At 40.1% G+C, this 25,688-nt stretch overlaps 1 protein-coding gene across 3 annotated transcripts; it reads right to left on the minus strand.

Annotated features, from left to right (window-relative positions):
* Positions 1–1,555: 1,555 nt before the first annotated feature.
* On the minus strand, positions 1,556–11,323 carry LOC125309503 (leukocyte elastase inhibitor-like). 3 transcript variants are annotated; one of them, XM_048266473.1, is made up of 8 exons: positions 11,223–11,323; positions 10,262–10,444; positions 7,196–7,315; positions 4,879–5,019; positions 4,585–4,702; positions 4,234–4,376; positions 2,509–2,676; positions 1,556–2,379 (listed from the first exon to the last, which is right to left on the minus strand). In XM_048266473.1, the coding sequence occupies exons 1-8, from the start codon at positions 11,307–11,309 to the stop codon at positions 1,972–1,974; spliced, it is 1,368 nt and encodes a 455-aa protein (XP_048122430.1). In that variant the 5' UTR covers positions 11,310–11,323; the 3' UTR covers positions 1,556–1,971. The 3 variants fall into 3 exon arrangements, with proteins under 3 accessions (XP_048122430.1, XP_048122431.1, XP_048122432.1); XM_048266474.1 differs by lacking the exon at positions 11,223–11,323 and adding an exon at positions 10,890–11,035; XM_048266475.1 differs by lacking the exon at positions 7,196–7,315 and having other exon boundaries at positions 11,223–11,322.
* Positions 11,324–25,688: the final 14,365 nt, after the last annotated feature.

Raw genomic sequence — 25,688 nt, forward strand, 5'->3', positions numbered from 1 at the left:
GGAGTAATATTTGACAAGGTGTATCTATACTTTATATTTTTCTTTTCCCAAAGAACTATTTGGTAACTTAGATATCTGACTCTAGAGGTGTTGTAGCAAAGCTACGCTTTAACCTGGAAAAGCTGACCCTAGAGGTGTTGGGAGCTGCTTCAGAGGGTGAATGTGGAGTTTGCTGAGGCTAAATTGAAGAACAGGATACTGAGGACAGGAACTTAGGTAACACTTTATTTTAATGTGTCGCTGTTACAGTGTACCTACCTGATTAGGTACAGTGGTACAACCTGTGTAACAACATGTACTATCAGGTACCATCATTGTACTTGCATTATGTATTTGTGGGTACCTACATATAGTTGTTACATTGTAATACTGAGTGCTTTTACAAAACTTTGCCAATTTGCCTAAATTTTCATCAGAGGTAAAGAGCTGACATGAGACCTGCTGGATGGGGTAAATCTGGTCATGATAGATTTGATATACAAACCATTCTTAGCTCCAGTCAAGGCCTCATTGTCTTCAGTGTACATGTAACAGATGTGCTGCTACAACCTTGTTACTCTTTGATACAGTGGAATAAACCTATTAAGTGTACCAGTTAATTACTTACATGTACATATGACATGTATGTTGTGTTATACTTGCTGCCAGGGCTAGTCTAGCAACTCTCCGTTGGCTTGTGAGCTCCAGAAATCGTGTAGAGTCGTTTGGTGGGCTTAACATAATGATTGATGGCAGAGTTGCAACGGTTTGGCTTGAATTCCCTGCTACTTGAAAACAAATATCCTATTGCGTGCAGAGGGAATTTGAAAGACAACTGATTATCCCGCCCCTCGGACTGAGCACTGAGAACGGTGAGTGCCCAGACCCTACATTTTAATGTGGGTCTGGCTCGCCAGGCTAAGAAATAATGGTAATGCAACTAGTGCAGTGATTCAAAGTAAAGCAAAATCTTGAGACATTTTTTAGTTTATACAGTAAATGTTTGAGTTTGTAAAGAAAAATGCAAACAGTGCTATTTTTTTTTAACAGCCTAACATTCCCCTTTCTTCACTTTCTGTAAAGGTATAACACAAACTTGATCAATTTTGGTTGTTTTGATTTGAAATTGAATGTGTAGTGTTCGCAATGCATTGATATTTTGGAATTAACAGCTATTCTAAGGATTTTGAGCTTTATTCAGTTTTTTAAAACACACTGCTATTATTCTGCACATAACTGTAGATTGTTTTCATGGTATGGTGTATGTTCTTTAAAGAACACTTCATGATATATGGATCATGTTTATCTGTTCTACAAGGATACAAGGAAGTTTATTGTCACATGCATATAGTTACTGGATGTAAGAAATGCAGTGAAATTATGTCTGGTGTCAGCCTATTTGTGCATTTATGGGGGTAAAAGTGCAGTAGAAGAGGGGTTTAGTAGATTAAGTGGCAAGGGCTGCATAAGAAAGGTGGGGGAGGATTGGGATTCTATGTTCTTTAAAGAACACTTCATGATATATAGATTGTGTTTATCTGTTGTGTGCTGCAAGCAGATTTATTTGACCAAGGGAAAATTTAGTGCATTATTTATTCAGCTGAAAAAAGGTGGTCAAGTTGCATCGTCCTTCAACAGTTAATCATCGTCCTTCATCAGTTAAATGCTTCATCAGTTAAAACACTCTGCATCACACATCTTTCCAGGGAGAAGCAAGTAAGGCTTGCGGTAAGGCTTTGGTTATACGCAGCAAGACAAAGGATATATCTTCACCAAATTCTGTATCACTCAGTGGTTCCTACAGTACATAACATCTTTCATTTAATTTCATTTTCCTAATGTTGCCACATACACCTTCCTCAGTGCTGTGCAGTCAGGCTCTTAAAGTCCATTTTCTAACCACCTATGTAGACAATGTGTCCTCCTGACACAGGTTCTGAAGAATACATCCGATGTCTGGTCTTTGGCCGAGATACGAAGATTGTCCTCAGCTTAAGGGGAGCTGTAGCGGCCGTAGAAGAGGACGCTCTGGGTGGGGTTGTGTCGGATGAAGAAGAGGAAGGGGTGGTCCGCCATGAACCTCTCGGGGGGCAGCATGGCGCAGCGCATCATCATGATGGCAGCCGTGGCGGCCGCCGCCTCAGTGCCCTCCTCATTCACCTCCACAAAGGACTTGTGCACGACCTTGGACAGAACAAGGTCGTCGCAGGGAGACATGCCGGAGAAGTCGCACTTGTCGTTGTTGAAGGCGTCCGTCATTCCCATGCTCACCAGGATCTCCTTGAGGTCGTATTCCTCCTCCAGCTTGAACTTGGGGAGACCCACCACCACCTCAACAGTGTCCATCATGTCTGGCTTGGTCCACTCCACAAAGTTCTCATATGTGAGCATCTGCTCCAGCTGAGAGAGAGAGAGAGAGAGGGAGAGAGAGATGGTTGGGTCTCTACCTCTGCATGTCTAATAAATAGATATTATAAACTGCTCCCTCTGACACGTCTGTGCACTGCACTGCCAGGTTTGCCGTTTTACCTTCTCTAGTCCAGTGGTGGTGTCCTCCATCTCATTAGGCAGCATAATGAGCATGCTCAGATCGTTGCCCACGTAGGGCAGCTCCAGAATCTGGCACTTTGCGTCAGGAATGTAGGTGAAGGGGAACTTGGCCTTCTGATGCATCATTTGAACAGGCTTGCTTTCATTCTGAACACAGAGACATGGATGCGATACATACACACACATATTAACCAATAATAATAACAACAACTAGAAATGCATTTCCAAGGAATTACCAGTGCATGAAAATGCAAAAGTTGTGATGTAAAATATCATGTATAGTTAAAATAGATAATACAGAGATGGTTACTACGGTGATGCTAGGATAGACATGGTGGTTGCATAGCTTAATAAAAGTTAAGATAGTTTAAAAGTAGACCGTTTAAAAGTTAAACATATAGTTTAAAAGTTGTTGATAGACAGCTAGTTTAATAGATAGATAGTTTAAAAGTAGACTGTTTAAAAGTTGAATATAAATAGTTTAAAAGTTGTTGACAGACTTAAAGTTTAATGAATGTTGCTATTCAAATAGTTTAATGGCTGTGTATAGGTAGATTTTTGGCTCTGATGTTTGCTAGCAGTTATGCTAACAATTTTAAATATGCTAACAATTTTAACTATGCTAACAATGCTACTTAAATAACTTAGCTAATGTTTTCTAGCAGTTTTGCTAAAAAATGTTAACAATGTTAACCACGCTAACTATGCTAACCATGTGACTTAGCTAATTTAGCTAATCATGTTTAATAGTTATGCTAACTATATTAACTATGATGTTACTTAGCTAACTTAGCTAATGTTTTCTAGCAGTTTTGTGAAAAATGCTAACTATGCTAACTATGTTAACAATGCTAACCATGTGACTTAGCTAATTTAGCTAATCATTTCAATAGTTATGCTAACTATGTTAACAATGTTAACTATGCTAACATGCTAACTATGTTAACCATGTTACTTAGCTAACGTAGCTAATATTTTTAGCAGTTATGCTAACAATGTTAACATGCTAACTATGTTAACCATGCTAACTAGCTACAGTGGGTAGGAGTCATAGTTGATGGCAAGTGACAGTTACAATGGCTGAACAGGTAAAAAGTTCAGTAGTTTAAAGGGTTAAATTGTTTAACAGTGAAATATTGTAGTGAGGACTTTTCTTTTGAAACAGTTTTTGGCAGAGGAAGCAGTTGAACAGGATGTGTAGTCTTAATAGAGCCAGTTTGTATGCTTAAAGCCTGAGACTGGCAGTTGCTCCAGGTGGCCTGACCACCTGGCATAGGATTCTAATTGCTTAACGGCTCTATTGTGATGTCATCAGCCCATTGTTAAGTCTATGGGGAAATTTTCAGAAGTTTTTAATTAATAGTTTAAAAAGTATAAAAGTTACAAAGATGAAACATACATAGCACTCATGTCCTAAGTAAGACCTACGTAACATAGTTTGAATGAAGTTTCTACGTTAAACGGAAGAAGAAGAAGAAGAAGAAGAAGAAGAAGAAGAAGAAGAAGAAGAAGAAGAAGAAGAAGAAGAAGAAGAAGAAGAAGAAGAAGAAGAAGAAGAAGAAGAAGAAGAAGAAGAAGAAGAAGAAGAAGAAGAAGAAGAAGAAGAAGAAGAAGCCTAGGAAGAACAGTACAGTGCATTTTCATGCACTGTAATTAGATATACATATATACACATGTGTGTGTGTATGAGTTTTTTGCGCTTACCTTATTGAGCTTAAACTGAACTTCTTTTGTTTGAGCACTGTTGAACTGCTTGTCCCAGTTGCCTTTGAAGTAGATTGCATTTACTAGCACCAGTCTGGTATCCTCGTCCAAAACTCCTTGGGCCAAGAGGTCCTTGATTTTGTCTACAATCAAAATGAATCAGTCAATGAGTGATTGATGAAAGACATGAGGAGGTTTAATGATTCAGCAATGCATAGAACCACTACTGAGAAACAACTGAGATTATGCTAACTGGCTGAATAACAGATCTTTACACGGATACTAAATAGTTTGAACTGATTTATAATATTTTGAACATGTCTGCTGTTTTTGCCCTGAACTCCTGATTACCCTGAGTCTTTTCCTCCACCCATTTGTTGATGTTCACTCGAGCTGCCTCTGCATTTGTACGGAAGTCAACAGCCTCCAGCTCAGCAAGGTAGTGTGTCTTTGTGTCAGCAAGGTATTTCTGAACAGTGGGGGGGGAAAAAACTCTGATGATGAACTCGGACGATATCAAGTGAGATCCACATGAGACGATCATCACATTGATATCCGATATCTCCTTTGGGCTATTCATCATAAACCATGGGTGTCCAGTGTTTGGTTTCACACAGAATGAAAGTGCAGACAAACTGGTCTTACCTCAACAAACTGGTAGGACTGCTCTCCGTAGAGGCGATTGGCCAGACTCAGGGCGTAGGGGGCGCCCTCTTGGTTTAGTTCAGCAAAGAGCTTACTGAAGCCAACATGGACGTCACACTCAGCTTTGTGAAGGTTCAGGGACTACAGTGAAAACAATTGAAAAAATATATTTGTATTTTAACTAGCCACACAATACTATGAAGGGTAGTTTCCAGGTTATGAGAGAGTTAGAGAGAGAGAAACTGTCCGGTTTTAATCTATAGATTAAAGTAATGAATTTACACTGATGCAATTGTTACATTTTTCCTGGAGTTTTTTTAAACATGGCAATATGTTAAACCAGCACATGGTTTTTGTTGGTTCCACAACTCTTGCAATAGGGTTCTGGAACCCACTGTCCCAGTTCCAGGGTTCTTGCAATAGGGTTCTGGAACCAACTGTCCCAGTTCCAGGACTCTTGCAATAGGGTTCTGGAACCAACTGTCCCAGTTCCAGGACTCTTGCAATAGGGTTCTGGAACCTCTTTTGCAAGCTGCAACTGCCCACCAACTACCAGGCTGGATCAACAGTGAGTCATTGCACCACACATGCATCATGATGTGAAGTTGCTGAGACAACCGTTTATGTGAAACCTGACGTCATCAGTCCACCTTTGTAAAAATGGAAAAAACAGATAAATAAATAAATAAATAAATAAATAAATAAATAATAAGACATCTCTCGCGGGAAGTCAATGAAGAGTTTCCAAATTAATGTAGACCTGCTCCCAAACGGGACAAATGTGCTTTAACACAGGGAATCTGTGTTTCTCCTACTGTGAAAATCTCTAAAGCTGATGGTACATAAAGTAACTTTTTTTTTCAAGAACTTTAATCATCAACATGTCAATTATACTACATTACATTACATTTAGTAGACACTTCTTGACCAAAGTGACTTACATATGTCAGCTATATTACAAGGGATCACATTGTCCCCGAAGCAACTTGGGGTTAAGTGCCTTGCTCAAGGGCACAACGGTGGAAGCCGGGAATTGAACAGACAACTTTCAGGCTACTGCACGCTAGCACAGCTCCTTAACCACTACACTACCACCACCCTACAGGCTACTGCACGCTAGCCCAGTTCCTTAACCACTACACTACCACGGCCCTACAGGCTACTGCACGCTAGCCCAGCTTCTTAACCACTACACTACCACCACCCTACAGGCTACTGCACGCTAGCCCAGCTCCTTAACCACTACACTACCACCGCCATACTACAAGGGCCATTCTCCCCAGACCAACGATGGAAGTTGGAGAACCCCCACATTTTCAGGTCCAATGCTAGATGCTAGCCCAGTAGCTCCTTAGCCAGTACACTACCACCTGCCCCCATGTACGCCGCCCCATATCATCACCCCAAAGCCAGTCTAAAACAACTCTGTTGTCATTTATCACATTCCTTTTGGGTTGTGTGGAAAAAAAACACCAAAGAAACCAAGAGCTTATCAGAGAATGACTCACCAATGGAAAAAGTGACTAATCATGGCCATCCGAGAGCTAGTTGGCGCATGTGCTAATCGAAAAGCGCTAACAAAGGGGAACACAAATATCCACACAGCTGTTGCCATGGTGCCCAACAACTGTGAGCCAATAACATCTAAACTGTATCTGACCATCATTGCTATCTCCAGAGTAACTAGGGGTTGAACAAACAGGATAAAGAATATAAGGGTTTAGGCTTGCCCAGACATGGTATTGAATATAAGAGGAATGAATATGTTTATGACAGTGTCATCAGAGACATCAGTTGGCAGCTTCCTCTTCCTAGCAGCTGCATGTAGAGGATAACTAATGACCCGTGCATGGGTGGGGTGGTGTGTGTGGGGGCTAATCTCAACAGTGGCCAAAGCATTTTCTTTTGTATGAAATGACATAAAAGGCAAAAAGCACCCTTGACAACTCATCCAGCAAGAGACACCACAGCCCACTTTATACCAACCAGCAGTAGACCAGTACAAAGCCCAGATACAGCCAACTTTACACCAACCAGCAGTAGACCAGTACAAAGCCCAGATACAGCCCAGACACCAACCAGCAGTAGACCAGTACAAAGCCCAGATACAGCCCACTTTACAGCAACCAGCAGTAGACCAGTACAAAGCCCAGACACAGCCCACTTTACACCAACCAGCAGTAGACCAGTACAAAGCCCAGATACAGCCCAGACACCAACTGTTGTAGCACAGGGACACCCACACCATGTTACTTTGCTGAAAGACCCTTTCAGATGCCCTGGTTAGTCTTCCAGAAGGAGAAGTCACTTGTATAACCTTCATCACTGCAGCAGGCAGCTGGTGCACCTGGACTTGTTGCTGGACTTGGTCTTGACCTTTTGTACAAATATTTTTTTTGCCCTGCAGCGGCTTCAGTGGCAGGACAAAACTCAGCACCTGCACATCATCATTAAAAGAGGTGGCATTTTATGAACATTAAAGGTTAATTTCGTTAGCACAGCATGGCCATAATCAACTTCACAGCATTGTAATATTCAGGAGTTATTCCCATCGTATCCAATCATAAGTTTATTTATAAAAGTTTGAAACTGTAGGGAACAGCTGCAAAAAATGTTTACAAAAATGTAAGCTTGGTAACTTTTTTTAGACAAAACTCAGCACCTGCACATCATCATTGTTAGATGTGGCATTTTATGGACACTAAGAGGCATGTTATGAACATTAAAGGTTATTTTCTTTAGCACAACATGGCGATAATCAACTTTACTTTACAGCATCGTAAAATTCAGGTAAAAAAGTCAGGAACTTATTTAATCATAAGTTTGTTTATAAAAGTTTGACACTGTAGGGAACAGCAGCAACAAATGTTTACAAAAATGTAAGCTTAGTAATAGTGTAGTAAAGCAATAATGGTAATTCTGTTTTTTAGCAACTTGTTTTTACATCTACACTTCATGTGAGCAAGTGTACTGACTGCATTTCTGTACTGAATTTTGGCTCATAGTAGAATGACATCATCAACATACAGGGTGTAGCATGGGGGCTGGGGGGTGCACGCTCACACTTTTCGTGTTGATTAATAACCCAAACCCAAACGTTCCATGTTTACCAGAGAGATTAATATGGACAGCTTAGCAAGGATGAGGAATGCATCTGACCACACCCTCAGAGTCCTCCACTCCCTCAAAAGGCACCATTGTGTGATCACCTGTGATCTTCCTGACTAAGCTACCACAACTTCCTTCTTCAACTAGATTTCCACGCATACTCTCTCCTTGGCTGAACCTTCTGATGCACACATAAATGCTTCTCAGTGTGTCTGTGAACATTCCCACAAACACACCATCTCACACCTACACATATTTAGTTATATCATTAGATACATTTGCTCTGAAAAGTAGAAAAAAAATCAAACTGCCCCCAGCCTAATAATCACACGCACTACAGTACAAATATAATTCAGAATTGAGTATACCAAATTAACTGTTGTAAACATTTGACATTTAACTGCAGTATAAAGGGATCATAATTCAGTGTCGCTTCTCATACATACAGTACTTCCTCCATAGTACGGTTATTGTATCTGAAACAGACTAAGGGGTTGTCTTGACAATAAGACAAACATGGCCTGTGCTTTATGGCATGGGTGTGTTTACAACTCTCTACGCCTATAGATTACATGCAGTGCTCTACAACTCTGAGTCATCTATTAGGGCATGGGTGTGTTTACAACCCTCTATGCCTATAGATTACATGCAGTGCTCTACAACTCTGGGAGACATGCACGAGGGCATGGCCAGCACTTCTACGTATGACAGTGTGCGTCACTGAGCAGAGTGCCTGTCTATCAGTGTATTAGTCTTGGCCAGTGTGACACACACACATGGCATCCATGGTATCACAGATCAGAACAGGAAGACCCTCCAGCGCACTGTTAACACAGCTAAGAGGATCATTGGAGCACCACTCCCCTCCCTGCAGGACATTTACACCAATTCACCCGCCTCACCCCAAAGCACTAATGATTGTCAAGGATACAACCCACCTGCACACGAACTGTTCAGCCTCCTGCCCTTCTGAAAGCGGTACAGGAGCCTCCGCCTCCCCGCACCACCAGACTGGCAAGTAGCTTCATCCACCAAGCAATCAGGGATGCTGAACACTCTACCCACTCTCCCATCACTGACAGCCCCCCACTCCACCCGCCAGCCAGCCAGGAACCTAGGATCCTGTCTACCCTAACCCCTCACCCCAAGCCTGATATACTTTGAAATTACTGCATACCGTATATCAATGTAAATATACAGGTCACACAAGCACAAGTTTAAACTTCATGTAACTGTTAAGACTATATAAATATACAACACAACTACCTCTATTTTTTTTTTATATATATATGTCCTATATTTCTATTTTGATACATACATGTTCTATATTTCAGTCTTGCACTTTTAATTTAATGTTTATTGTCTATGGCTATGTCTATAGTATGTCTATGTCTGTATTTAAAGCATGTCTATGTCTGCATGGGAAAGTAAGAAACTAAATTTCAATTCTTTGTATGACCAGTGCATGTAAAGAAATTGACAATAAAAGCCGACTTGACTTGACTTGACTTGTATGGTCACTGTGGTTGTCTTGACAGTAACCCAAACAAGGCATATATGCATATTGGAGTGGGTGTGTTTATAACACATACAGAGATATAAGATATCATTTCTGTGGAGTTTATACAACTCTGGGAGACTTGCGCCAGTGTAGAGGTTGCACTAACGTGTCACAGAGTGAGTCACATGCCACAGTGCCAGCCAGTCGCCATACTTGGACAATAAAAGGTTGTGAAATCAACAGAAAAAATGTTGAGTACTCTGAGGGTGGCTACAGTGTGGAGAACTAGCAACCTATACAAATGAAATACAAACATGCTCTTTCTAGGGGGAAAGGTAAGGTGTGCTGTTGGAATTTATGATGCAACATACCCTTTATCATTGTTGAAATGGCAAATCCGAATGTAACTACAGTATATTACAAATCTTAAATCACTGACTACTTGAGGCAAGCCAGAAAATAGCATTACTTGTGATGAAAGGTGCATATTGAGGGAAGGACACATTAATGTGTTCTGAGGCATTTAGACTGAAAATGTTTTTATGCACAGTTTATCAGAATCTGTGCCCTTTGCTTACATATCACCTACATCACCTGACAGAGCAGAAAAAAAATGGCTGACAGTTGAACATATGGACATGCATGTAAAGCCAGTAAACTGTCACACAAAGGCAAAACACTTTTGACACAGTAGGCTATGTTACTGTGTGAGGGCATTATATGGTTCAGTAAAATTCATTGTGAATCTCGTACATTTGAAGACTGTGAGCTTACCTTGTGCATTTGGGCCTCAGTGTTGCCCCTGGCTCCAAGGCAGACCATGGCCAGGGCTGAAGAGATGCTCAGAGGAGAGTAGAACACATTGCCCGTCTTGTTGATCTCTGAGATCTTCTTGAAAAGATCAAGGGAGAAATGCGCATTTGCAGATGCCAATGATTCCATGGTGGGACTTAGAGTCTGGAAATGGAATAAATGTGTCATTATGTGTATATAATTGGGACAGCATACAAACCTTTAGGTCACTAAAGAGATAAGGCGCAAGTCGAAATAATACAGGTTAGCAGTTAACTGCTAGGCCTAGAGTCAACTGTAATATGACCAGAAATTGATGGCCTAAAATTATCATCTATAAAACCTTAACTAGAAGATGTCAACGACACACACTATTAGCTTGCAAAATGAAACCAGGATGACAAGCAAACTCACTCCGTTGGGAGACAGGTTAATCTTAGAAAATAAAGGAAGTAAAATGCAGCCTCGATAACGACAGGAGATAAATGGGACATTCTTGCTGAAACGAACGACAATCACACACTGTGAGTAGAACATTCTACAAGGAGAAATGCCACAACCACTTACTGGGTTACAAGGGGAGTAGATATAGCCAAAGCCTAGGACTTACCGGTGTGTTGTGCACGTTAATTTAGGTAGGCCTACTAGAATGTGGCTTCTCTTTACCGGACTGGACCTGAGACTGGACTGTCATTATCCTCAGCCTGGAGTTTATACTAGCCTACACTTGACACGCCCTGCTGCTGTTGCGCAGCTTTCAACGAAACGACAAATTGATCGCATTGCTCAACTTTTACACGCCTTCCCCTGTGGTTCTATTACGACACGTTTACACAAAAACATGATAAATTGCTTTTTGGGTGGTGGGTATAACGATACACGTACCCAGTCTTGTAACAGGAAGGTAAACACAAAGCAGAAAGCCCAAAACCAAAACACATACCTTTCTCGACACATTGAACCTCACTGGAAGTTTCCGGGATGGACACGTGACAGTGACTGTAGCTGAGTGTGAAGGACACGCCCTCATTACTCATTTCTGGATTGAGCAAAACGTCGTTTTAAAAAATCATGATGGTTATGGTTATGGTAGCTTACTGTGCACATGCTTTTATTCAAAAGCGACTTACAATAAATAGGCTATATGGGCATTAGGCAACATTAAAAACAAATATAGGCTAGTGGGGGAAAGTCCACATTATAAGCATAGTGTAACGACCCTCTCTAGCAGGTGTCAGTTGTGATGATTAGTATGGCTCAACACACGAACTCTTCTCACTGTTCCTGCATTCACACATAAAACAAAGAATCCATTGATATTAGACGATTCGCGACTGCACATCCAAATCTCCAGCAGACTGTAGCCAAAGATGGTTGATTGCGAAGATACTTCATGAGAGGCCATTTCCTGTCCCTGGAAATTTATGCAAATAGGGTAGCAGTACACGCCCCCGCACATTTATGCAGTGATCGGGCTCTCTTTTTAACATTGAGGTCTATGGCAGAATCCAAGAATTTCCCAGAATTTGTCCAAGCCTTATTTTTCTGTAACCTGGCAATAGCCAGATGAATTTCGCTCCGCCTAGCTCCACTCATCCATCTGGAACCGATCCATTGAAGTGTTGCTTCAGAAGGCTGGGCCTAATCAAAAAATGCTTGCATATGATTGAATAAGCCACTTGTCCGTCATCTATTGACGTGCTACTTCAACCACTCACATCGAAGCCAACCCGACGATGCTAATAACAGACTCACAGTCGCTTCACGCTATGTCACATCTATGAAACTCCGCCCTGGCCCCTGATTGGCTAAACCATAAAGTTGGTTGGAGAAATCACTCTCAATGGAAGAGGTCCCAGATGGATGTGAGTGAAGCTAGGCGGAGCTAAGCGGAACGACATTCATCTGGCTAGGGTCAGGTTAATTTTTCTGAGCAATGGATGCACATTTCGGACATGGTATCATGATCTCCAAACCCTCCTCCCTATTTCAGTAGAATGTCGTGATAGTATGACCCTCCAGTCGAGAGAAAATCAACATTAATGAAGGTGTACACCAAGTTTATTTTGTACTCGGCTTGTCTGGCATGCGGAACGAGGCGTTCAAACGTAAGTCATAACGCCAGTGACACGCCCCTGTGCAGGCGGGAACTGAACCAGAGCCCGTCTCTGACTGAACTCCACTTTGCCCTCATAGACATGAACTAGGACGACCCATCTTGCTACGCATTCATTACAGTGCATGCAAATGCACTGTATTGTTATTCCACAGGCTTCTTCTGACTTATTATTACAGTGCATGAAAATGCACTGTACTGTTCTTCCTAGGCAACTTCTTATTCTTATTATTATTCCGCTTTCCACTTCTTCTGTACGCTATTTCTCTTGAACAGTTTAACTTAGAAACTTCATTCAAACTTTGTTACGTAGGTCTTCAAACAGATCGGGTTGGTATGACTTTTCAACTTTGAAACTTTTATACTTTTTAAACTATTAAAGAAAAACTTTTAAAAATCCCCATAGACTTAACATTGCCGATTGACATCATCATAATGCCGTTAAGCAATTAGAATCCTATAGCAGGTGTTCAGGCCACCTGCAGCCTCAGGCTTTAAGCATACAATCTGGGTCAATTAAGACTACACATCCTATTCAACTGTTTCCTCTGCCCAAAACTGTTTCAAAATAAAAAGTCCCTCACTACAATAATCCACTGTTAAACAATGTAACCCATTAAACTACTGAACTTTTTACATTCAACTTTTTAAACGGTCTACTTTTAAACTATCATTAAAAACTATCTATCTATTAAACTAGCTATCTATTCAACAACTTTTAAACTATCTACATTAAACTTTTAAACTATATACATTCACTAGCTGTCTATCAACAACTTTTAACTTGTCATCAACTATGTCAACACTTTTCATCAACTATGACTCCTACCCACTGTAGCTAGTTAGCATGGTTAGCAAAGTTAAGATGTTAACATTGCTAACATTGTTAACATTTTTAACAAACTGCTAAAAAATGATTAGCTAGGTTAGCTAAGTCACATGGTTAGCATAGTTAGCATGCTAGCATGCTAGTTAGCATAATTGCTAAAAATGATTAGCCAAGTTTTAAGTAACATGGTTAACATTGTTAAGATGCTAATTATCATAGTTAAGATAACTACTAAAATGATAAGCTTCGTTAGCTAAGTCACATGGTTAACATAGTTAGCATGTTAAGATTGCAAGATAGTTAAGATGTTTAGAAAAAAACTGCTAGAAAATGTTAGTTAAGTTAGCTAAGTAAAGATGGTTAAGATGTTAGCATTGCTAACACTGCTATAAAACATTAGCTAAGTAGCATGGTTAGCAGAATTAAAAATCTTAGCATAACTGCTAGTAAACATTAGAGCCATTCCAACTTTCAGTTATCACCATTAAACTATTTGAATATCAACATTCATTAAACTGCTAGAAAATGTTAGCTAAGTAGCATGGTTAGCAGCTTAGCATTGCTAGCACTGCTATAAAACAGTAGCTAAGTGGCATGGTTAGCATAGTTAAAAATCTTAGCATAACTGCTAGCAAACATTAGAGCCATTCCAACTTTCAGTTATCGTCAAATATCTACCTATACACAGCCATTAAACTATTTAAATTTCAACATTCATTCAACTTCCAGTCTGTCAACAACTTTTAAACTATTTACCTTCAACTTTTAAACGGTCTACTTTTAAACTATCATTAAACTATCTATTAAACTAGCTGTCTATCAACAACTTTTAAACTATCTACTGTCTATCAACAACTTTTAAACTATCTACATTCAGCTTTTAAACAGTTTACTTTTAAACTATCAACTTTTGTTAAGCTATGCAACCACCATGTCTATCCTAGCATCACCGTAGTAACCATCTCTGTATTATCTGTTTTAACTATACATGATATTTTACATCACAACTTTAGCATTTTCATGCACTGGTAATTCCCTGGAATTGCATTTCTAGTTATTATTATTATTCTTCCAGGCCCTAATTTGGCTTGAACCGCTTATCGTAGAAACTTGGTTCAAATTCCGTCACGTAGCTCTTGCTCTAAATTTTCGTTCTATGACTTTTCATATTTCTACGACTTTTACTTTTTGAGATATTAAAAAAACTAAACTTAAAATTCTCCATAGACTTAACATTAGCGTTATGACATCATAATAGGCTATTAAGGAATTAGAATGCAATCAACTGCACCTGTGCTCCCTCACTGACTGCCTGCAGCAACTTGAATGGAACCTCTTCCTGTGTGTCCCTCTCCATTCAACTGAATAGCTCACTTCTCATCCCAACTTTCTTTCACTTCTTTTTCTTCACTTTCTCTCACTTTCTCTATCTATCTCTCTATTTCTCCCAATTTCAATAACTTTGAACTATTCTTACTTTTTTTTACTATTTACACATTATAAAGCATGGTAACCACTATAATGACCCTAGCAACAACCTAGCAACCACTTTTATAGCATAGCAACCACTATTATTATCCTAGCAACAGCCTAGCAACCACCTTTAATATCCTAGCAACAACCTAGCAACCACTTTTATAGCATAGCAACCAGGGTAGGAATTTCACGGCGGCCACGACGGCCGCCTTGTGTTGAGCCATGCTGGCCGTGGACGCCTTTGAAAATCAGAGGTTTACAGGCCACGGAGGCCTTGGTGCCCCTTCTTTAAATATTCTGCTTTAAGGCCCCTACTAATAGCTGAAGCTTATATATATTTAGCCTATGGCCTGTCAAAATAATCTTAGCATTTTGTTAAATAAATTGCGAGTGGAGAAAGTGACAGCAAGAAAGAAAGTGCGCCCAAATTAACCCATTCTTCTCAGTTGAACTACTCGCTAAAGTAGCCTACTCATCACACAGACATCACAAGTATCACATGAAACAGCTTTTTTCTCAGCTTTTAAACGATGTTAGCCGCTAATTGCTGTGGTGAACAGTTCACAGAAAAGTAAATAATATCATTCAATTTAATCATAAATTCTACTGAAGGTTTTATGGCCCATCTCCCTACCCATTCATCTCGGTGGAATACTTCACTTAACCCTTCGCTTAACATATGACAAACCATATATCAGAAAAAACAGCAGACCTTACCTAACAGAAAGGTGTAAAGCAGTCCCCTGTACAGTTAGCCGTTCCAGACTAATCCCGTTTTGAATTTGCAGTAAATTTCAACATACATGGATGTCTCCAAATTTGGGATTACCCTAGCAACAACCTAGCAACCACCTTAAGTACCCTAGCAACAACCTAGCAACCAATTTTATAGCATAGCAACCACTATAATTACCTTAGCAACAGCCTAGCAACCACCTTAAGTACCCTAGCAACAACCTAGCAACCACTTTTATAGCATAGCAACCACTATAATTACCCTAGCAACAGCCTAGCAACCACTTTATAGCATAGCAACCACTATAATTACCCTAGCAACCAACCCAGCAACAACTTTGCATGCACTGTAGCCTAGTTCTGACTGGAGTACGAGAAGCGCAAATGCTCAAAAGCGTCCTTCCTAGCAACAATGTCTGGACATTTCTGGAAATGTATTAAGAGGAAACCCCTTGAGATGTAACATCTCGTTTTCGAGGGGACCTCAAGAAAGAAAAACATACATTACAAACATATACATACATACATACGTACACAGACGAACAAAAGACAAAAGCTCTCCCTCACACCAAAACCACCCATACCTAAGGTATATTGGGTGCAGGCCGCCTTGTTTTCTCGATCGATTCGCTCGACGTGCACAAACCAAAACTTACTCAAAAACTAACCTTCGGGGAACGTTTGGGAACCAAAAACTAACGTTCCCGAAACCAAAAACTATGGTTCCAAGAACGTTCTGGGAATCATAAATTGTTAGCTGGGTGCACACATACAAATATTTTTGCTCCTATTATATCACCTAGCCAGGAGCAAAAGTATCGTCACTCATAGAAGCAGATTCGAGCACTTGTATCAATTGACTTGTAGTCGTGCAAGAAAATCAAAGCGATCTGTATAATTTTATTAATGAGAAATTATTTCTCAGATGCACAACTTTGGACGCATTAGTCACATTTGGGTTTACAAATGCACGAATGTTGTGCATGTTCTCAGATTATGAAACACGGGTGTGCAAATGTGTTTCGCACCAACTGCGCTGCAACGATTGGAGCAAAAGTGTCGAGTGCGTGACTCTTGAAAGTTGTGACTCACAGGATAGGATTTGTGTACCTGTAAAAAGGATTTGTGAACCTGTAGCCCCTATTTTGTGTTAACTAGATATAAAAAAAATATGTACAACTTCAACTTTAATGTTACACATTTATGACTTTAGTGTGCACATGCAAAATCTGCAGTTAAATGTGCTCGCCACTTTTGCACCCAATATACCCTCCCAATTCCAACCATTAGGTATTCAACAGTTAAGGTCATTCATGAAGGTACACATAAACACATAGACATACACCAGTGGCGGACCGTGCGTTCAGTGGTTAGGCCTTCAATGATGACTATAGCCTATTTTTTGACAAAAAATAATAACGGGGCGCTCCCCGGGGGGGGATACCCTCAAGATTTTTTGCATTTCGGCGTTAAAATGTGCAATTTCCCAGCATTTCACGGTGGGGGGGGAAAAGTTTTCTCTTTCTCACGCAAATCTGTGTAGCACTCTAGAATCTTCGTTAGACAAACAAGTAATGTTCCGAGCTGAATTCCGTATCTTTATTAGGCGAATAGTACCCGGCCATCATCCTTATCAGCAGCAAAGTGAATCGGCTGCTAAGCTAGGCTACTTGTTTATCACCCATATTCATTACAATCTGCTGCCTGCTGTCCGGTGAAGACGTGCATTTAGTCCATGTCATATTGAAAGTGAACACCAAGTGCGCTCAAGTATGTGGCCGGGTTTGTGCAGACTATTTTGAAATATTTAGTCTATCGGTTATTGCCTAACTTATGTTCATGACTTGCACGCATATTATGGCATTGCCACAGGTCTACAATGATGTGTCCAAATCATTTAATATTTTAATCTGACATCAGCAAATTTGCTTTAGACTGTTTGTGCTCTCCTACTTAGCTGTAGCTTTAACGTTAACGTTACAGTGAAACTGTTTTAGGTTGTGCTGCTGCTCTGATTACTCAAAAGCTAATGTGGAACTACAGTAGGCTCCTACAGTGTTTGCCAAACGTAGGCTATTTATGAGAAAGTGTCTCAGCACACCGTCATGATATTAAACATAAAAGTCAGAAAATGTATTGCCCTATGCTGCTACTACTGCTTGTTTGTTGCCTATTTCATATGTCTGGCCACGCCATGGATTTCACCAATAATGTCCACAAAACACAGCTATATAAAAATCAAACTAGCAGGGCAGGAAACCAAGGCAAATGATAGATTTCACATAGATGCCGATCCAGACAGCTTCACCAAAGCCACATCAACTCACACACAACTTCAAGCTAGCATACAATATAGTAACCAAGCACTGCGGTTTGCAAGCAGCACAAAAACACATTTTTATATAGAAAAGGGCCAGATTACAAGCATGTATTACAAGTCTATGTTATCAAATAAACATGAAACAAAACTTACCATCCTAAATCTACAGACGTGTAGACTACGTGCAGAGCTAGTGTGGGTGGGTACCTGATCTGCATGATCGTCACAAAATACATAAAATACATTCTGATTGGTCTATTAGCCGTTGCACTTCCAGAATTTCATTGGTCAGAATGTTGTTTGCTGTTTTCTGTTGAAGGACTCAACATACAGGAAGGAACAAGTGTCTTTGAAATATTGAACTAGCCGGCAAGCCGCTCAAACACCGATAGGCCTACCATACCTGTCAACATTTTAGCTTTCCAAAAACTGGAGGGGGGGCAGTGTTTATACCGGATCTGTGTTCATATTTAAAACGTTTAATATACATGTTTCAACACTGCATTTCGGTCGTTGCTTCTACCTTACCATTACCTTACGCATGCCAGTTATGTGCACCAGCTGCCTGCCTGCAGCCTACTTCCAAAACTCCAAAGCTTGCCGTCAGATTTGGTTCCGAGGGCACAAGTTCAGTGTATCAACAACACTCAATAACAGTTTATGTGATGTGTTAATCAATTAAATTCCCAACAATTTCACAACAGCTAGTTCTGGAGTAGGCCATTCAACCAGCCCGCTTGCTTACGACGAGACTCAGGCTGCACCCGCTTCCTTATTTGGGTTGCCAGGTTTTAGCCTATGACAAAACGGTTGAAATTGAAACTAAGTGATCGTGTATGTGTAGGGTGTATTTCATACACAATCTGGCAACCTGAATGGATCAATGATTTTAAAATGAAGTTTGATGGCCATGCAAATTACGGGAGTTTTCCGAGAGAAATAACAAAACGGGAGGGCGCTGGGAGATGACCTTGAAATACGGGAGAAACCCGGGGAAAACGGGAGTGTTGACAGGTATGCTACCTACCGTTTTTGTAATATAAACAAATAAAACATTTGTTGCAGTATTAAATTGCAAAGTTCTAGCCTGTCAATCCTTGAAATACAGAATACAGCATCTCTCAATAGCACGTCTCTTAGGTGTGGATGGAGGTTTACCAGAGACTTTCTAATGAGGAGTCACAACGCTCAAAAAATCCTCCATAGAAATGCATGGGGTTAGTTTGTAACGCCAATATGGCAGTTGTCTACACATATCCGACCCCTTTCATGTGTTGTGATCTCATTGCTGGAGTAAGGTTGGTGTTGTGAAGTCTTGCACACGCCGAAATAGATGCCTGATAAGTGCCCAAAAAGTGCTACAATATGGCTGCTGAGTGGAAGGACTTACTGCATGTATGCTATGTAAATGATTACTGTTAGTCTAAACTGCCCTCTTTTAGCTGATTTCTACAGGGTGTCTGTTCTACTGTTCTAATCCTATGTATAAAATATACATTTATTTTTATTCTTTATTGCAGTAGTAGTCTATGCTCAGAGCCTAAACTCGTCATTCAAAAAGAGAATATTCATTTTTAATAGGCTATTGAAGTATATGGAGCCTGAAGCGAAGGAATACTTCAGTTGGAAATTCAACTGCCATTTGAAGAAAGATTCATTGATTCGTTACTAAGCCCAACCAGTCTACCAGAAAATGTCAAACTTGCACCAAACTACATTTTGGAGATGATCAGATGTGGCTGCAAGAGTGAAAATCCTTGTAGCTCTAACAGATGCAGTTGCTAGGTTAATGGTGCCTTGCACAATATTCTCTGCATGTTTTAGGGTAGGATGAGCCAGAACTGGACAATTATCAGAACTAATACTAGGAAAAGTGTACATATTCAGAATTATTACAGGCAATATCTGAAATTATAAATTCATTATTTGACATAGAAAAGGGTTACATTTTCCCAATTTGAATGCATGAAGTATTGTCTGAATAACTATCACACTGCAAACTGTATTTTAGTACATTCTATTTGAGTTGATTATTTGCTTTTCCTATTTTTTTTTTCTTCATGATTTCGGCACATATGGCTTTAATGGTTAATGTAGGACATTGCCCAAGGGATATCACACTGGGCACCCTCCTAAATATTAAAGAGCCACCCCAAGTCAACAAGTCTAAGCAAAAAATGAATAAATAAATAACCCACAAAACCAGGTCTGACCCCATGGCTCCCTGACTGGCATTATCTGAAATATAGAAATTCATTAATTCACTTAGTAAAGGGTTAAATTGTCCAAATTTGAATGTACTGTCTGAAAAACTATCACACAGAACATTGTATTTTAGTACATTTTAATTGAGTTGATTTGCATTTAATATGAGTATGCCTACTCATCTTGAAATTAGAGGTATATCCTATTTCATGATTTTGGCACATGGGCTTTTTCATATTTAAACATTAAATTACAGAAAACTTGTAATACAAATTTCCTGTGTAAAAGACTTTTCATCTAATATGTAAACACAATGAAAAAGTAATTTTGAACCCGGCTTCATCTAATGTTCAGATTTTTTCTTTTTAAACTTTATGCAAATCAGCACATATTTAATTAGATTGTGCCTAATTTGTATATTCAAACATTAAATTTCAGATAACTTGTAATACATTTTTTTTCCATATTAATGTAAGTAATCAACTGGGGAAGTTTCATAGTGATATCTGTTAGTTATTTTTTTTTTTACCCTATTCACCTAGTGTCTTACCTAGTATTCAATACATTGAACAAGAAAGGGTTAATATACAAAATTGCCCAAGGGATATCACTGGGCACCCTCCTTTAACCGACAAAACCAGGTCTGACCCCATGGCTGCCGGACTAGAACTACCAGCTAGCCACCAAACATCAGATGTAGGTAGGCCTACTGTCTTACTTATAGGAACGTCACCCATCAACCATCCAGTATTTCCAACCTTAGACTATGTCACTTAATAGCTAGCCATCAAACATCGATGTACGTATTTCCAACCTCTTACGTGTGTCACTTAATATTCATTTCTATACAAACCAAGATGGCGGACGGCGGAAGAAACACAAGCACCTCTTGATTAATCACCACTATGTGGAGACTGTTTTTAGAACTGATTTAGATTAAGTGTTATTTAGTATAATTTGTATTTTAGTATATTCTTTATCTTCTACAGTCATTATTGCTTAGTTGTGTTTTTTATATTGTATACCATTAATTAGTTTTTTCTGCTGTTAGTGAATATGTGTGTGATGTCTGTATGCTACTGAGACCTTGAATTTCCCCTGGGGATCAATAAAGTATCTATCTATCTATCTGCTGAAACACTAGAGAGCAGCGACAGCAGCAGTGACTCTGAAAACAGCTAAACAAATTCTATAAACATTATTACAGAAATTAGTTATCACCTTGAATTGTAACCTGTTTGCCTGTTTCATTAATTGTTTTTTGGGGGCCAAGCAGCGAAGCTGCAAAGGCACCCATTGAGTTACTAGCTTTTCCTATTATTACACTTCTGCCATTGGAGTCTATGGCAGCCCATAGAACGCCTGGCTAATAAGTGCAGATTTTTTGGCAGAAAGTTTCGGGACACTCCACTCACCACTCACACTCATTTACGGACCTCTAAACCCAGCCAACTAGCGCCACCAACAGGTCAAAATCTGGCCGAAAATTGAACCGCTGGGTCTAAAGTTATGAAATTTGGCACACTGATTCAGCACTGTCCCATGATCACTCTCACCAAATTCCAGAACTCTATGCCCAACACTCTAGCGCCACCAATGGGTCGAACCTGGATTGCATTCACACGATGTGACCATTGAACGGAAAAGGCCCGATTTTCACATATCAGGCACCGTTGGAATCCCTGGACCGACCTAAGTTCAATGACCCTATTACGCCACTTTCCGCCATATTGACCTCCGCCATATTGGATTTAGTCCAAACTCTACTTAAAAGTTTCAGTGGTCAGAAATTTCATCCGATTTTCATGGAACTTGGTGGAGATGATCTTCTGCCCGAGCCGCACAAACGATACTTGTCAGATTTTTCAATTTCATTTTTGTTTGCCCATGACAGCCAATCAAATATGGTGATGAAGCCCCAAACAGGAAGTGGACTAACATCTCTGTGGTATGATGAAGCCCCAAACAGGAAGTGGACTAACATCTCTGTGGTACTTTGAGTTAACATAACAAAACTCGATACAATAGTCACAACACTGTCCCAATCACTCACAGCAATTTTTATGAATATACATTGAACACTCTAGCGCCACCACCAGTTCAATGCTGGACATGCGTTCATGCACGTGATCCTTGACTCTTTTGTCTGATTTTCACAATTCAGGTAGCGTCTGAATCATTGGACCATCCCGAGTTCATCGACTCCTATCCCGTCACTTTCCGCCATATTGGACCTCCGCCATATTGGATTTTGTCCAAACTCTACGAAAAGTTTCAGCGCTTACAAATTTCATCCGATTTTCACGGAACTTGGGGGAGATGATCTTCTGCCCAAGCCGCACAAACGATACTTGTCAGATTTTTTAATTTCAAGTTTATTTGCCCGTGACAGCCAATCACACATGGTGACGATGCCGCCTAACAGGAAGTGGGCTAACATCTCAGCTACGCTTTAATGTATGAAGTCCAAACTTGGTATAGGGACTTGTTATCTGATTGTGAGGACGCACTAGGAAATTGGCATCATTTGGCCTCTATAGGGGGCGCTGCAATACAGGAAGTGAGCTTGTATGTCAGCAACACTTTGATGTACTAAGTCCAAACTTGGTATAAGGACATGTTACCTGATTATGATGACACCCTAGGAAATTGGCATCATTTGGCCTCTATAGGGGGCACTGCAATACAGGAAGTGAACTCGTATCTCAGCAACGCTTTGATATATGAAGTCCAAACTTGGTGCAGGGACTTGGTATCTGATTGTGATGACGCAATAGGAAATTGGCATCATTTGGCCTCTATAGGGGGCGCTGCAATACAGGATGTGAGCTTGTATCTCAGCAACGCTTTGATGTATGAAGTCCAAACTTAATACAGAGACAAAGTAGCTGATTGTGAGGACATGCAAGGAAAGTGGTCTCATTTGGTCTCATATATATATATATATATATATATATATATATATATTTGCATATCTATGAATTAAGAGGCATTGTTAACTCTTACATTCTAATTACATGTACAATCAAGGCATCAGATGAAAGCCTATCTTCCACTCTTTTGAAAAGTGTGCTCAGTTTGTTTCTAGCATAAAGTATCAGGGAGATATGGCCCAGGATTCATGGATATAATTAAACCTTTTTAGCATGATTGGGTGATTCCGGGGAGTTAAAGCAGAATTTGAGGTAGCATTGTTTTGACCCTACAGTAATTGCAAGTTTCCAGCAGCTTGTTGACCGGGTTGTCCACCCAGGTTGTGATCCTCAGACATCATAGATTTCATTTTTATATGACAAACTTTTACAGCAGCCCATGTCTGCTAAACCCCGTTTGCCCCCTGGGTATTAGCCTGCATCTTGCTAACATGTAGTCCAGTTGACACTGTAACTTTACATGATATAATTTTGCTTAATGAAGGCTTATCAATATATATTTTTTCAACAAAAATGGTCAATATACTGTCCATAGCTATGTCAGGGTAGCCCGGCCCTTTAAAAGGGGGCTGACGTCATTGAGCTCTGGGTCTTGCTAGCTGTGGGGATCGTTCGTTGCCACCGTCCCTGCCGCACATCGCTGCCACTAGGGCCAGCCTCGGGCCTTGCCCGTGCAACTTGCCGTCATCTATCTCACTTCCTGGGGTGAGAGACCAGGAGTGAGCGCCCGGCCGCCGAGGCCTTGTTTTTCTTAGTTTAGACATTTTTCCATACTGTTTTTTTAATTAATAAATACACCATTTTATTAAGTTTTGTGTCTGCCCGTTTTTGTTATATCCCACAAGCCCTAGACCGGGATGTAACAAGAGTGACAAATTGAATAAGTGGCAGAGTAGAAATGCTAGGACGTTGATGTCCAAACCATCAGGATCAGCTCTATTAGAAGATTTTATTTGTGATATTGCCTGTTGGACTTCAGAGGGATGTATTGTTGAAAATGAAAATGAGCTGTTGTTCATTAGAACAAGTGACGTCAGATGATTGAGAACAACAAATGGAGGAAAAAATGTTCATTGAGGGCATTGGCCATTGAAATAGGATCAGTAATCACATTATTGTTCACTCTAAGTTTGTCAGGAAGACTATTGTTTTTTTTTGTTAATTAAAGAGTTATTTTTCTTCCAGAATTGCTTAGGGTTTTTAAAGTCGTCTGAGAAAGAATGCTTATAGTAATTTGATTTTGCATTTCTTGTTTTGGTTGTGTGGGATAATTTTTCATTTTTCTCAGTGAATGTTTAGTATACCTTATATACATGTAGTGAAATCTAATTGCCATCTTCCTACTCTGACCCTTGTGTTTTCTGAAACTCCTATGTTGGAATGTTTTGACTTAGGAAAGCTAAGATAACCCCTGTGTCACCGAATTGTGTAACCCTCAGGATGGGGGGGTCGTAAACATTTCTTATCTCTGTTAAAATACCAGATGGTTAGGTGATCATTGGAGGGTGACAACTTGTGATTTTCCGTGGGTGTGGGGTAAGGGTATAAGAATTGGCTTCACCCACAGATGTGTGGGCTTGTTACTTTGACATTTCATGTGTGTAACATGCTCCCGGCGTTGTGAATAAAGCTGCAGTCTCACACCAGTTGTCTTGGATTAATTTTGACCACAGTTGTACAGGCATTTCTTAATTTCTTATATTCTGCCCAATCAGCAGTGTCCTCTGTCATGTGGTAACTGGCCCAGGCTTTATCTCGCTCTATGATTTTAAGAACCTCAGAGAGAAAGAAGTTCCAGGCGTCTTCAACAAAAGGGATCAATTGAAATCTGGACCAATTAATGCTTATTAAGTCTTGGATGATCTAACAGTGATCTAAGTGGTGTCAATCTAACAGCTTGACACTGAATATCAATAAAACCAAGGAAATGGTAGTGGATTACAGAAGGCAGCAGCAGAACTACAGTTACACCCCACTAATGATCAGCGGGAAACCTGTAGAGAGAGTCACAAGTTTTAAATACCTTGGTGTCCACATTACTGAAGACTTAACATGGACTGTTAACACTCAATATGTTCTGAAGAAGTCCAGACAACGACTCTACTTCCTTCGTCAGCTAAGGAAATTCAAAGTTTCTACATCCATCATGAAGGCCTTCTACACTTCAGCGGTTGAGAGTGTTCTAACTGGTAGCATCATCACCTGGTATGGGAACTCCACAGTTAGAGATTGTAGTACTCTGCAGAGAGTAGTGCGCCAGCTGAACGCATTATAAGAACTCAACTCCCTGCTCTACAAGATATCTATTCCAGAAGAGTACTCCTAAGAGCCCAAAAGATTCTGAAGGACTCTTTCTCATCCTAACAATGGATTATTCCTACCGCTGAAATCAAGAAGACGCCTATGTAGTCACAAAGCCAGAACTGAGAGACTCAGGAGAAGTTTTTATCCCCAGGCCATCCTAACTCTGAACTCACACTATACTGACTTTGCACACATTCACCTCAGCACTCTCAAACATTTCCCAACTCTGAACTCACACTATACTGACTTTGCACTCATTCACCCTCAGCACTCATGACCCCCCCACACACACACACACACCCACACACACCTACAAGACTTTTAGCACTTTTACATCCCTCTCCCTATGCTACAGACCTTTTATTTATTTTCTTATTTCATCACACGCCACAAAAACACACACACACACACACACACACACACACACACACACATATCTGACTTTCTCCAACTTTTGCACACTTTTTATTTATTATTTTTGATTTCTCCTC

Source organism: Alosa alosa, chromosome 16 (assembly GCF_017589495.1).
Source record: "Alosa alosa isolate M-15738 ecotype Scorff River chromosome 16, AALO_Geno_1.1, whole genome shotgun sequence".
In the NCBI taxonomy this organism is placed as follows: domain Eukaryota; kingdom Metazoa; phylum Chordata; class Actinopteri; order Clupeiformes; family Clupeidae; genus Alosa; species Alosa alosa.

What these genes read in the sequence shown, in the direction of transcription:
- LOC125309503 (XM_048266473.1), bottom strand. Translation starts at nt 11,309, where the DNA reads ATGAGGGCGTGTCCTTCACACTCAGCTACAGTCACTGTCACGTGTCCA. An exon ending in TGCCTGCTGCAGTGATGAAG is followed by an intron (nt 5,020 to 7,195) that starts GTTATACAAGTG and finishes TTTTCACTGTAG; the next exon opens with TCCCTGAACCTTCACAAAGC. An exon ending in CCACCACTGGACTAGAGAAG is followed by an intron (nt 2,380 to 2,508) that starts GTAAAACGGCAA and finishes TCTCTCTCTCAG; the next exon opens with CTGGAGCAGATGCTCACATA.